Source organism: Zonotrichia albicollis, chromosome Z (genome assembly GCF_047830755.1).
Source record: "Zonotrichia albicollis isolate bZonAlb1 chromosome Z, bZonAlb1.hap1, whole genome shotgun sequence".
Lineage (NCBI taxonomy): Eukaryota > Metazoa > Chordata > Aves > Passeriformes > Passerellidae > Zonotrichia > Zonotrichia albicollis.
In genome coordinates, this window is record NC_133860.1 from 87,091,005 (window position 1) to 87,104,497 (window position 13,493).

The window sequence follows — 13,493 nt, forward strand, 5'->3', positions numbered from 1 at the left end:
TTACCTGGGCTTTGCCAGCACCCGTGGGGGTTGGAATGTTTGTGTGCCACAGCAAAACGGGATTGGATCACCATCAGTGTCCACAGTAAAATGGGATTGGATCCCCATCAGTGTCCACAGTAAAATGGGATTGGATCCCCATCAGTGTCCCCAGTAAAATGGGATTGGATCCCCATCAGTGTCACAGCAAAATGGGATTGGATCACCATCAGTGTCACAGCAAAACAGGATTGGATCTCCATCAGTGTCACAGCAAAACGGGATTGGATCCCCATCAGTGTCACAGTAAAATGGAATTGGATCTCCATCAGTGTCACAGTAAAATGGAATTGGATCACCATCAGTGTCCCACAGCAAAATGGGATTCTGATCCCCATCAGCCTCCCTGTCTCTCTCCATCGCTGACAGCCCAGCTCACACCTGTGTGCCATTCACATTCTCTGAAAAATCCCTGCATCCAGGATTTTTCTCCTGGGAAGCTGAGAAGCCTCAGAGAAAAGGAAAACAATTCTTATCTCATTTGCTTCTCCTGTGTTTTGCCCCTTTGGAATGTGTTTGGAGATTGTTTGCCCACAGGTGACTGCTCCATTGGATTCTGCTGGGAGTTGTTTTCACCCTTTGGCCAGTCAGGGCCAAGCTGTGTCAGGACTCTGGAGAGAGTCAGGAGTTTTCATTATTATCTTTCTAGCATTCTGTAAGTATCCTTTCTGTATTCTTTAGTATAGTTAATATAGTATTCTTTAATATAATATCATATTACAAAGCAATAAATCAGCCTTGTGAGAACATGGAGTCAGATCCATCTTTCCTGCCTGTGCTGGGACATTCCCTGCAAATACAACACAACTGACTGGCTGGAAACCCGTTCCAGTTGGCTGCAACACTGCCTCATCTTTTGTTTCTGTGAAAAAATGCCAATCGCTTATTTTTAAAATTTTAAAAGTAGTAAAATTATTGCAAATATAGTAACATTGTTAGAGTAATAGTAATTTGGATATTTGGGATTAGGACAATATGAGACAACAGAAACAAAGAGTTATGTATGGTCTGGGTGCCTCTTTCTGGGCAAAATAGGCCACAAAAAGGCCCCACGTGAACAGAGCATTAACCCTTAAAAACAACAGCCTGTTGCATATTCATACACCTCATCCATGATGCATAAATTCCATTCAAACACAGGATTCTGTCTGGGCACTGTCAGCAGCTTCCTCTGAATCCTGAAGTGTCTCCATGGCTGAGTGAGGCAGGAAGAAGTTCATTTCTCCTGATAATGGGGCAATAAATTCCCTTTCTCTGAAAGATTCAGGTGTCCTGTGGCTGCTGTCTCAGTGTGAGTACCTCATTCCTTTTCTTAAAAAAATATCTCACATGCATAGTTTCTATTTTAACATTATGTTATAACATAAACTGTATTTAACACAGTGCTTAAGAAAATTAATACAGTATAGCATAACACATATAATACACCACACATATAACATTCCTTTGAATATTTGCGAAAAGCCAATCACAAAATACTCATTTTTCACAGTTTCCTAGCAGAGCACCCATGTTAGCCCGAGGCACCCTGAGGCTCATACAGTGTGCAGACCTTGAGACAAGAAATGCTGGCTTAGAAATGCCATGGAATGGACAGACATTGCTGAGAGAGAAATGGAGCTAGAAACAAGTTACAAAGGATGGCCTTGTAAATAAGACTGGATACTGTGGAGAAACAGAACTGTGAAAGAGGCACTGCACTGGGACCCACAAGGGGTAATTTTAGATAATTGGCTTTAAGGCATCTACAGCACAGTGTGGCTAAAGCTGACAGGCCAAGAAACTCTTGCAGTGTACTGCAATTAACAAATAGTTAACTTCTGATTGCCATTCAGATTTTAGTAGCAGCCTCCACACTCTCCGGACACACTGTTAAAAAAAACCAAAACATATTGACATTTAATGTGTTTATAAAAATATTATGTCAGTTATGTTTATAAAAACTCGAGGGGAAATATCCACAGTCCACTCAAGCAGTGAATTTTGTGGGGAGGAGGAGCCCTGACCTTCCCTGGGTAGTTTTGGAAAAAACTAATTAATAAGGTGCTAATTGTCTTAAGGAGAGCAAAGGGTGCTGGCCCGAGGGGCTGTCCCCATGGAGGGCTCGCTCCCAAGGCACAGGCCCCATCCACACCCTGTCCTACATTGATATGTGTGTGTTCCATTTCCATCTGTCAGAGCTGGGGCAGTTCTCTGCTGTCCATGGGGCAGTTGTTCTTTATCTCTCCCACAGCCAATCCTCCCTCCAGGAGCTCTCTGCTGTCCATGGCCCATTCATCATTAATCACCTCCTGTCCCTGGCCCATTCATCATTAATCACCTTCTGTCCATGGCCCATTCATCATTAATCACCTTCTGTCCCTGGCCAGGGAGTGTCCCTGCAGGGCCGATCCAATCCCAGCATCCCGTGGGGAGATGCCCCGCCCAGGGGAGGAGCCAAGCATTCCTCCCTGGATCCAATCTGAGCTTTGGGACACCCCAGCAGCCTCTGCCCCCTGCACTGCCAGAGGAGCAGCTTTCTGCTCCCTGCATGGCCAGAGGGAGCCCAGGCCCATCTGCAGCAGCCCTGGAGCTGCAGAGGAAAACTCCCCCCTTGTGCAGGATCCCTGCTGCAGCAGAGCCACAGCTGGCACTGCAGGAGGGCTGAGCCCCCTGGGATGGGGCTGGGACACCCCCTGGCACTCAGGGGGCAGCGACTGTGATCACTCTCTCAGTTGTTTTATTTCCTCTTTGTGCTATTGCATTTGTATTTTTAATGTTCGTAGTACAGAACTGTTATTCCTGCTCCCGTATCTTTGCCTGAGAGCCCCTTCACTTCAAAAGTGTACAATAAATCGGAGGGAGGGGGATTGCATTTTCCGTTCGGTTCGGTTCGGCTCGGCTGGGCCGGCTCGGTTCAGCTCTGTTTGGTTTGGTTCTGTTCGGCTCAGTTCAGTTCTGTCCTGTTTGGTTTGTTTCTGCCCTGTCCGGTTCTGTCCTGCTCGGTTCGATTCGGTTCCGTTCCGTTTCGTTCCACTCGGCTGGGCCCGGTGCCCTCTCGCGGTGCCGCTCCGATCGGGCCGGGCCCTGAAGCGCCGCGCTCATGTGGGGCGGCGAGCACGTGACCGCGTGGGCGGAGCACGGGGCGTGCCGCGCAGGCGCAGTGTCGCTCCGGCGCGGCAGGGGCGGGGCGCGGGCGGGCCCGCGCAGGCGCAGTGCGGCGCGGCGGCCGGCAGGGGGCGGACGCGGGCGGGCGCTGCCGCCGCCGCCATGAGCACGGGCCCGGGGCCGGAGCCGGGCCCTCAGGCAGCCCCGGAGCCGGGCCCGGAGCCGCAGCCCCGCCACGCCGACCCCGCCGACACCGGGCCCGCCGCCCCCGGCGGCCTCTTCGCCTGGCTGCGCGGGCGCTGCCTGGGCCGCGGGGCCGCCGTGGACCCGGCGCGGGACACGTTCGGCGCCATGACCGGGCTGTACGGCGCCATCCAGCCCGCCGACTCCGTGTCCCTCAGCACCCGCACGCACGGCGCCGTCTTCAACCTCGAGTACTCGCCCGACGGGTAAGTGTGCCGTATCCTGGGGGCGGCGTGCTACGGCTGCCCGCCCAGGTGAGCCCGGGGTCCCGAGGCGCAGGGCCCGTTCTGGTGCCCAGGTGTCGCCGCTGTGTCCATCAGCAGCACCCCTGGGCTGTGCTTTAAAGGACTGGGGCACGCACCTGGCGCCAGGTGTCCGGCTGTGCCTCTCCCAGCTCACCTGCAGCGGTGCCTCTCCCTGTGCAGGAGGAGGGGATGGGGGTGACAATCCTGCTCCGGCTGCTGCCGGCGGCCCCGTGGTGCTGATAAATGTGTACTTTGCAAGGGTTTAGTGAAAAACCCCCACCGATTTGCAGATGAACCTTTGATTCGGTGTCACCTTTCCTGTCCCAGAGCCCCGGGAAGGTGTGGGCAGAGCACCAGGTGACGCAGGTGGAGGGCAGGACCCACCACAAACGTGGGGTTTTGTGTTGTGCTCCCCGCAGCTCGGTGCTGACCGTGGCCTGTGAACAGACTGAGGTCCTGCTCTTTGACCCCATCTCTTCAAAGCACATCAAGACTCTCTCCGAAGCTCATGAAGACTGTGTCAACAACATCAGGTGGGTCGGGAGGGACCTTTTGACACAGCTCAGCCTATGCCTAGGCAGTATAGTTTAAATATTACTCTTTCTTGGGGTAGAGCTGGAAATAGCAGGAGCAGGACTCTAAAACTATCGCTGTTTTTGTCATGTAGTATTTTTCCTTTTAAATTCAGGTGTTTTAAGTTGTTCTGGTAATAGATTTTGAGGCGTGATTTTAAGGTATCTTCTAACAGTATTCCAGCTGCTCTTCAGTCAGATTCTCAAAGCAAAAAAACCCACTCCAAAACCCCAAACCAGCAACCAACGACACAGCAACGAAAAAGCTTCAACCAATAACTAAACACAAAGAATCCCAAGAAAATTCTGAGTGTTTTCACTCAGAAGAGCCAAATATGATGTAGGGTGCTGTGCTGTGTCCATCAGATAAGCTGATGTGTTTCGCAAGCTGGTTGTCCTTTTTTACCAAAGACTGACGTTTTACATCAGTTGTGTCAGGAAGGCTGGATTAAAACGTGTGTGTGTGTGTGACACAGAGGAGCTGAGCTCTGTTCTGCACATTTTATACAGCTTTACATGGAGCCTTGTGAGCAGCAAACCCCAAAGTTTGGGGTTTTTTTTCCTTGACAGTTGGTTGCTGTTGCTGTGGTGTAGCTCTGGGCCTGAAGGATTTTTAGTGTGTGTTTTCTGGATGGGTGTCTTGTTCCTTTTACCTCAGGTAGGGCTTTTTTTAATGGAGTGCCTTCACCCAAAGAATTCCAAACATGAGCCAGTGTGCCCTGTCCTTGGGAAGCTGAAGGCATGCCTGAGTTCCAGTGGTGCTCACCTTTGATCTGCAAACTCAGTGATTCATTTTCTCACTGAGTCGAGTCACTTGTGCTGGTGTGTGCTCCAACGAGGCCTCATCCTGCCTCGGTGTGTTTGGAAAGCCTTGCATTTGCCTCAGGGAGCTCCAGGCTGCGTTTATTCCGTTGATTTCCCAGCGAGCTGAGTGCTGTGCAGAGGGGAGAGCAGGCTGAGTTACCATGGGGGTTCTGTCTGAGTGCCCCTCTGCTGGTTTGGCTCTCGTGTGGCTGGCACACAATTCATTGCCACACAGACCCCCTGAAAAACCCACACCAAACTTGTGCTGTGCCTCTGTGCTTGCTCCAGAGGCACTGCTGGTTCATACCCCAATGCGTGCTCTGTGCTGAGCTCAGAGGGGCTTTGACTGCTGTCTCTGTTTTGCCTAGTTTGGCTAGTTCAGAGGAGCTTGTTTGGGCTGCTCTCTCTGTGCTGGCCAGTTCACAGGGTGGGTTGGGGCTGCTGTGGTATCTCTGTTTTGGCTAGTGGCTAGTTCAGAGGTTTGTTACGGCTGCTCTGGTGTCTCTGCTGAGTTCAGAGGGGGTTTGGGGCTGCTCTGGTGTCTCTGTGTTGAGTTCAAAGGGGGTTTGGGGTTGCTCTGGTGTCTCTGTGCTGAGTTCAGAGGGGGTTTGGGGCTGCTCTGGTACCTCTGTGTTGAGTTCAGAGGGGGTTTGGGGCTGCTCTGGTGTCTCTGTGTTGAGTTCAGAGGGGGTTTGGGGCTGCTCTCTCTGTGCTGGCTAGTTAAGAGGGGATTTCTTTGGGCTGCTGTGGTATATCTGTCCTGACCTGAGTTCAGAGGGGGGTTTTGGGGGCTGCTCTGGTACCTCTGTGTTGAGTTCAGAGGGGTTTGTTTGGGCTGCTCTGTCTGTGCTGAGTTCACAGAGGAGTTTGGGGCTGCTCTGGTCTCTCTGCTGAGTTCAGAGGGGTTTGTTTGGGCTGCTCTCTCTGTGCTGAGTTCAGAGGGGTTTGTTTGGGCTGCTCTGGTGTCTCTGTGCTCTCCTGCTGCCCCGCAGGGCGCGCCCTGAGCTGTTGCCTCCTGCAGGTTCCTGGATAACCGTCTGTTCGCCACGTGCTCCGACGACACCACCATCGCGCTCTGGGACCTGAGGAAGCTCAACACCAAAGTGTGCACGCTGCATGGCCACACCAGCTGGGTCAAGAACATCGAGTACGACACCAACACCAGGCTGCTCGTCACCTCGGGCTTCGATGGCAACGTCATCATCTGGGACACCAACAGGTACGGGGCTCTGTGCAGCTCACCCAGCACAGGGACAGCAGCACAGGTGCAATGCACAGGTACCACCAGCACAGGTACAGCAGCACAGATGCACCAGACAGAGCCTCCCTCCCAGAGTGGGGCTACACTGTGCTCTGAAACACTGGGACCAAGGTGTGAAAAATGCCAGTCGCTTGTTTTTAAAATGGTAAAAGTTTAATAGTAATAAAATGGTTCTCAGTATAGTAATATAATTAGAGTGATAATAATTTGGGCAATTTGGATTAGGATAATATGAGACAATAGAAACAAAGAGTTACGTATGGTCTGGGTACTTTTTCTGGGCAAAAATAAGCCTGAAAAAGGGCCTTGTTAAGAGAGGATTAACCCTAAAAAGCAACAGCCTGTTGTATATTCATACACCTCATCCATGATGCATAAATTCTATTCAAACACAGGATTCTGTCTGGGCACTCTCAGCTGCTTCCTCTGAGTCCTGACAGCATCTCCAGAGCTGAGTGAGGCAGGAAGAAGTTCATTTCTTTTGATAATGGAGCAATAAATTCTGTTTCTCTGAAAGATTCAGGTGTCCTGTGGCTGCTATGTCGCTGCAAGTCCTTTCTTTAGAAAAAAGTATCTTACATAGCACAGTTTCTATTTTAACATTATGTTATAACCTAAAACTGTATTTAACACATTGCTTAAGAAAATTAATACAGCATTACTTTCTAACGTAACACATATAATGTGCATTTGAATATTTGCAAAAAGCCAATCATAAAATATGCATTTCTCACAAAGAGCTTGCATTGCCTCTCTGGCAATGGTAAATGGTTAGAAAAGAGCTTCTTTTGCCACATGCCAGAACGTAGTTCTTCCTTCCAGAGGAGGTTTTGTCCTCATTGCTGTAGTTGTGGGAAGATGTGACTTCACCCATTCCATTAAAAAGTAGGATAAAGACAGTGCTTTAAAAAACAGTTTTGGGGTGAACAAAATGAATGATGCTGGCACATGCTGGGCCCTTGTGGACACAGTCAGGGCCTGGAGCTGCAGCTGACCACATCCCTGCTGTGCTTGTCGTGCTGTCCAGGTGCACAGAGGATGGATGTCCTCACAAGAAGTTTTTCCACACCCGTTTTCTGATGCGGATGAGGCTGACACCAGACTGTTCCAAAATGCTCATCTCCACCTCCTCTGGCTACCTTCTGATTTTGCACGACCTTGACCTAAACAAGTCTTTAGAGGTTGGCAGCTACCCCATTTTACGGGCCAGGAGGACCACGTCGAGCTCAGGTGAGTGCAGGGGAGGGCCTGTGCTGCTCCTGGGCAGCAGCCCACCTGTGCTGGGACACCTGTGGGCTCACCTGTGTGCGTGTGTTTGCAGATATAACATCGTCAGGCTCCTCTGGCCCTCGAGCTGTGGGCTCACCCTGCCACCAGAACAGCTCAGGGCCGCCCTCTGAGAAAACCCTGTCACGGCCCTCGCAGAGAGAAGGTAGGAACAGATCCCTTAACAAAGAGATTAATGAAAAGAAACCCTGGACTTTGATTTGCTGTATCCAAAGGAGGCCAGGGGGCAGTAGTCAAGAACTGTCCTGTGGTTTTTTAAGGATGGTGTTGCTGAGACTTGTACTAAACCAATAAAATCTCATTGCACACCAAAGCCTGGGGATCTAATCAGGTTTTATATCTGAGAAATCTGGTAAAAGTAGCAAGATCTGTATTTTATGTTAGTATGTTGTTGTTTCATGGAGGTGCTCCCTTTTGTTTTTCCACGCACAAAGTTTGTGTGGATGTTCTTTCAGGGAGAAATCCAGAGAATCAGCATGGATTTGGCAAATGGGTGAATACTGTGTGCATCCCTTGTCATTTGAAAGAATGTAATGTTAATTTTTAGCTACTGGGGTTGTGAGATGCTGAAGCATACTGGTGAGGGGAGGCTTACCTGGATGCCAGGGAGTGATTTACCTGGGAGTGAGGGGAAGAAGGGAGAAAACCTGCAAGCTGAGCAAGTGTTGGGAGGAATTTGGAGAGCACATCATACAAGTTTGAAAATCAGCAAATCTTATAAAAACCTCACTGGTTAGATTTTGCTGTAATACCAATGAGGAGCGTGAGTGTGGAAGGTTTGTGTAGCTGTCAGTGTGGTGGGTTCAGTGCAGGTCTGGGCACCCCAGTTTCACCAAAAGGAGCTGTTTGAAGTGGAGCCTGAGCCCATGGGTGCTGGCTCAGGGTTCCTGTGACCCTCTGAGTCTCCGTGTCCCCATGTGAGCAGCAGGACCGGTGGGAGAGCTGGGGGTCACTGTGTGCTGTTTCACTGCGACTCACAGGTAATTCCCTTGCAGGGGGATCACCCAGGAATAGCCTGGAGGTGTTAACACCAGAGGTTCCTGGAGAGAGAGACCGTGGTAACTGCATCACATCCCTGCAGCTGCACCCCAAGGGCTGGGCCACGCTGCTGCGCTGCTCCAGCAACACAGACGACCAGGAGGTAACGCACTGCCTCGAGCTCTTCTTCCAAATATGTGCTTTTGGGGTTTTTCTTAAATGATCTTCCTGCTAGAACCTGCTTCAGGCCTTCTCCTTGATGCAGGAAGTCGTGAGACCAGCTGCAGTTCAGCTGCAGGCTGCAGATTCTGCTCCTCTAATTTGCAATAATAAATATGTATATAATATATAAATATTACTGGACCAGTAATAAAATGTTTTAGTTACTTTGATTGCTGATGTAAATTGAGGTTCATTTGGTTTTCCTGGGATTGTTTTCTGTCTCTGTGCATTTATTTGGGTTTTTTTGTTGTTGTTGAAGAAAGTCACTCTTTGTAAAGGTAACCCTTTACACAACTGTAGAGGACCAAGTGGAAGCTTAGCAGGTTGGTTATGAATTTTAATGCTGGCTCTGCAACAATCAAACTGATGTACAACACAGAATTTTTGTAACATGCAAATGTTACATTGGATCAGTTGGTGCTGGTGATTGAGTTATAATTTCTCTTAGTCCTAGAGTCTGCCTTATTCTGTTTTATTAATACTCATTGGTACTTTTCCGGTTGTGGTTATTTCAGAAGGATGCATGAAACACAGCTAGGAGTGCTTGTCTTGGGGCTGAAGTAGAATCAACACAATATAAACTTTGTCATTGATTTTTTTTTTTTTACATTTGTTCTGATATTAAATAATGAGATGACAGACAGGGATCCTTAATGTGCCTCACAAATAACAAACTGGCTTGCAGAGCTGTTCATAACCTTCCTTCAAAAGTCTGTTACCCACTTGCTTCAAGATCCCATTCCTTTTGAAGTCAAAGGCATAAAATGCCAGTGATCTGCTCTGAGGTACAGTCAGCTGCATCTGACTTTATAGACTTAATTTAAATATTTGCTAAATTAGAGCAGGTGCCTGGCCAAAGGATTATGTGGAGAGCTTTAATGTGGAGAGCTTTATTAATAGTTGGTTAGCTGAGAAAGGCCATGCTGACATATTGCCACTGGTCAAGGTGAGAAAGGCTTTGCTCTCTGCAGATGAAACCTAGATTGGAAAGATTAAATCTGGCACCCGTTTAATCAGAACAGCAGTTTCAGTGCTGACAGGGAGTGGTGACAGGGAGGGAGGGAGATGCTGAGGCAGTGGGAGCAGGCCAGCAGGAGCATGTCCCACCTGTTCACACGAGCTGCCGTCGCCTGTAGAGGCGCAGGGGGAGGGAATGTGTGTTTGCCGTGCTTTACTTCTCTTTCAGTGTCCCTTTCTCTGCCTCTCCCTTTAGTGGACTTGTGTCTATGAATTCCAGGAAGGAGCCCCGGTGCGGCCCGTGTCGCCGCGCTGCTCGCTGCGCCTGACGCACTGCATCGAGGAGGCCAACGTGGGCCGGGGCTACATCAAGGAGCTGTGCTTCAGCCCCGACGGCCGCATGATCTCGTCGCCGCACGGCTTCGGCATCCGCCTGCTGGGCTTCGACGCGCACTGCAGCGAGCTGGTGGACTGCCTGCCGCGGGAGGCCAGCCCGCTGCGCGAGATCCGCTCGCTCTACTCGCACAACGACGTGGTGCTCACCACCAAGTTCTCGCCCACGCACTGTCAGATCGCCTCGGGGTGCCTTAGCGGACGCGTCTCCCTCTACCAGCCAAAGTTCTAGGCACGGCAGCGGCCCCCACCCCGGATGGATGGACCTTGGTGGGTGTTCCGTCAGCTGAGTGGAAGTGTGCTCTCTGCAAAGCCTCGGAGCCCAGAGGAGTCACGGCTGCTGTGCCTGGATGTGAGCTGGAAGGATTTATTTTAGGCCAGCGCCACGGGGATTTGGGTCCTGCATCTGTGAGCCCACCAGACCTCTGCTCCTGCTGATGCTGTGCCATCGGGCTGCTGTCCTGCTGTGTTTGTACCCTGGTACTTGATTGTTGCCTTCAGCACAACTCCAGTGGGCTGTGTGGAGCAGCACAGAGGGGCAGGTGCCCAGGTACCTCCTGCCTCACCTCTGCTTCCTCTTCTGTCGCTGAAGCAACTCTGTGGTGATTAGTAGATAATGGACTGCTTGTCTACATAAAGCAACACGGTTAGTTACTCCCACCAAAAAAAAAAAAAAAAAAAAAACAGAAAAAAAAAAGAAAAAGGAATTTTGCTTTCATTTCTATGTTAATGTGGTTGTCATTGGCTAGAATAATGAGTCATGGTGTGGCTTAGGCTGGCAGGACCACTGGAGGTCACCCAGGCCCACACTTGCACAGGCAGGCTCCCCTGGAGCCCCCCACTCAGCACTGGGGAGGACCCTGGCCCAGAGGATCCCTCTGGGTTTGTGCAGCACGGCAGCTCCGGCCCCTCCTCTGCAGAGGGCCTTCCACATCTGAATCATGGTGGCTTTCTGCTGATGTTGGGTGTTTCCCACCTGGCTGTCTCCCCACACACACCTGGCTGCACTCTGTCAGTGGGGGAAATTCCTTTGGTATCACCAGGTGAGCCTTTCTTCACGTGTGCTGTCAGTTTGGGAGGGTGTTAAAAGCACACCTGCCAACAGTGGGATGTGCCTGGGTCTAACCAGGCTTGTCATCAGGTGTGAGCACTGTACTGCTCACGTTGGAGGGGAAGCTGTATGGGAGCAGCTGAGATCACTTGGTTTGCTCAGCTTGGAGGAGTCTGAGATGAGATCTCGTGGTGCTCCTGAGCATCCTCCTGTGGGGCACTGGAGGGGCAGGTACTGACGGGAACAAGGGACAGGAGCAGGGCACGGCTGGGGCTGGGCCAGGGCCAGGGGAGTTGGGGATGGAGAGCAGGAAAGGTTCTGCTCCCCAGAGGGGTAACTGCTGGCACTGCCCAGGGAATGGGCACGGCCCCAGGGCTGCCACAGCTCCAGCAGAGCCTGGACAGTGCTCCAGGGATGCCCAGGGTGGGCTCTGGGCAGGGCACGGGGGGCACTGGGTGACCCTTGGGTCCCCTCCAGCTCAGGGGATTCTGTGGTCACACCCAGAGTAGGAATGCCAGATTTCAGCCCTTGAATTAATAGAGCTGACCTTGTAAATGCACAGGTGTTGTACATCCATATCAGTTCATAACATTCTCATCACTTACATGTTCCAAGATGAGGTTTTTTAGTGTTTCACTGAAGTTTTGCAGACTAGTCACACACTCAGTTCAGCAGGGAACTTTACCTGAAAAGACTGTCACCTGCTGGTGTTCAGGTACACTCTCTGGCTCAGCAGACCACACTTGTTCAAAGCTCTTACAAAGCCTTTTGCAAAACGTATTTGGGGATAAAGACAACATACACGGATGTGAGAGAGCTGGAAAGGTAAGCCTGAGGACCCTCCTGTAGCTTTGTATTTATGTGGGTAGTATACCCTGGTGTTGGTGCAGAAGTCATTGTGAAATTAAAGCCTCCTCTATATTATGACAGAATAAAATCCCAAGTTTCCTCTTTTGAGGAATTTCTTTGGTGATGCAAAGCCTTCGGTTTTGTGTGCAGGGTAATCTGAGGGCAACCATCCCTTCTGCTGGCCCGAGCCTGCGGGGACGAGCCTGGCACGCAGGCTTTTCATGCAGAGGAGGAGCTACAGGGAGTTTGTAAGGGCCAAGCTGTCTGGGGAAAGAGCCCAGGTCCTGCCCGGGACTGCAGCCATTTTTCCCCAGGCATTTGCTGTCCCACTGCCAGGCTGCTGTTTTCTCACCTTATTTAATGTTTTATTACACATCACGGAAGGGACTGCAGGGACACTTGAGAGAGCCTTGGGGTTCTCACGGGCTTGCACAGTGTTTGTTTTGCAGGTGAAGGAGCACCCACAGGACCGAGGGGGTTCTCTGTGTGTTTCCAAGGCTGTTTTTGTTTTCCTGTCAGAACCTCCTCAGACTGGTGGATCCCTAGTGACTGTAACGCTATGCCTGTGAATATGCACTGAGTGTTACCTTTTTAATTCTACCTCATGATACGCTGTGTTTTACACCAGTATTGTGCTGAGCTTTGGACACTCACCTTTCTGTACAGAGGACCATGACCCCCAAGTGACAGATGTGTGACAGATGTGTGACAGATGTGTGACAGATGTGTGACAGATGTGTCACCACCGCTCCTTGACAGCACCTGTGGTTGGCTGGCAGGCCCTGCCTGGCCTGGTGGAGGGGTTTGGTCACCTTGATGCTTTTGTAGCGTGTCCAGCAGATGCATAAAATGACAGAATCTGTACATGTATGCTGTAGAAATGTTACTTAGTTTTTCCAATGACATTTGTAATAAGTTTGAATTAGAGTAAGTAGGTAGTCTTAGATTTTGGTCATTCGATTGATTACTCCTTTTCAACAAACTTGGGAGTTTTCCATGAAGGCTTTACCATGTTTTACCTGTGAAGGTCACTTCTCAGTGACTTACAGCTGACATGCCTCACAGTCATGTGGTGGTGCAAGTGTTTTCAGTTCTCTCTCGGTAGCATTACTGAAACAATGAAATTACGTGTTGGTGAGCTTTGGGTTATTTCTAGGTAGTCAAACAAAAAAAAAAAAAGCTTATCTTCTAGTTGTGTTTCAAAAAACTGAATGCTCGACCTCGAGAAGTATACAAAACTGTGAAACAACTGTAAGGAACCATTTCCAAGGGAGGAAGGACTGCGCTGGCAGAGGGGCGGGCGGCTCACGGCAGGGCTGGGGGGCAGCACAGGAGGGACTCACGGCGGGTCTGGGGGCTGGAGCTCTGTGGGTGCTGTGGCGGCTTCGCACGGCGAGCTCCGGCTGCCAGGGCCGGTACCGGGGCTGGTTCTGCTCCCACCGCCAGGGCCGGTACCGGGGCTGGTTCTGCTCCCACTGCCAGGGCCGGTACCGGGGCCGGTTCTG

The 13,493-nt window shown here is 50.7% G+C and overlaps 1 protein-coding gene across 2 annotated transcripts; it reads left to right on the forward strand.

Annotated features, from left to right (window-relative positions):
• The first annotated feature begins 3,201 nt into the window (after positions 1-3,201).
• DCAF10 (DDB1 and CUL4 associated factor 10) lies at positions 3,202-13,226 on the forward strand. 2 transcript variants are annotated; one of them, XM_074533502.1, is made up of 7 exons: positions 3,202-3,575; positions 4,034-4,147; positions 6,012-6,209; positions 7,279-7,481; positions 7,573-7,683; positions 8,534-8,679; positions 9,976-13,226. In XM_074533502.1, exons 1-7 carry the CDS (start codon positions 3,289-3,291, stop codon positions 10,318-10,320), a joined length of 1,404 nt encoding a protein of 467 aa, XP_074389603.1. In that variant the 5' UTR covers positions 3,202-3,288; the 3' UTR covers positions 10,321-13,226. The 2 variants fall into 2 exon arrangements, with proteins under 2 accessions (XP_074389603.1, XP_074389602.1); XM_074533501.1 differs by having other exon boundaries at positions 3,223-3,575; positions 9,952-13,226.
• The last annotated feature ends 267 nt before the right edge of the window (positions 13,227-13,493 follow it).

Bases quoted from the DNA above. Each gene is read 5' to 3' on its own strand.
- DCAF10 (XM_074533501.1), top strand. From the start codon at position 3,289: ATGAGCACGGGCCCGGGGCCGGAGCCGGGCCCTCAGGCAGCCCCGGAG. The intron at 6,210-7,278 runs GTACGGGGCTCT...CGTGCTGTCCAG, and splicing joins ATCATCTGGGACACCAACAG to GTGCACAGAGGATGGATGTC. The intron at 8,680-9,951 runs GTAACGCACTGC...CTCTCCCTTTAG, and splicing joins GCAACACAGACGACCAGGAG to TGGACTTGTGTCTATGAATT.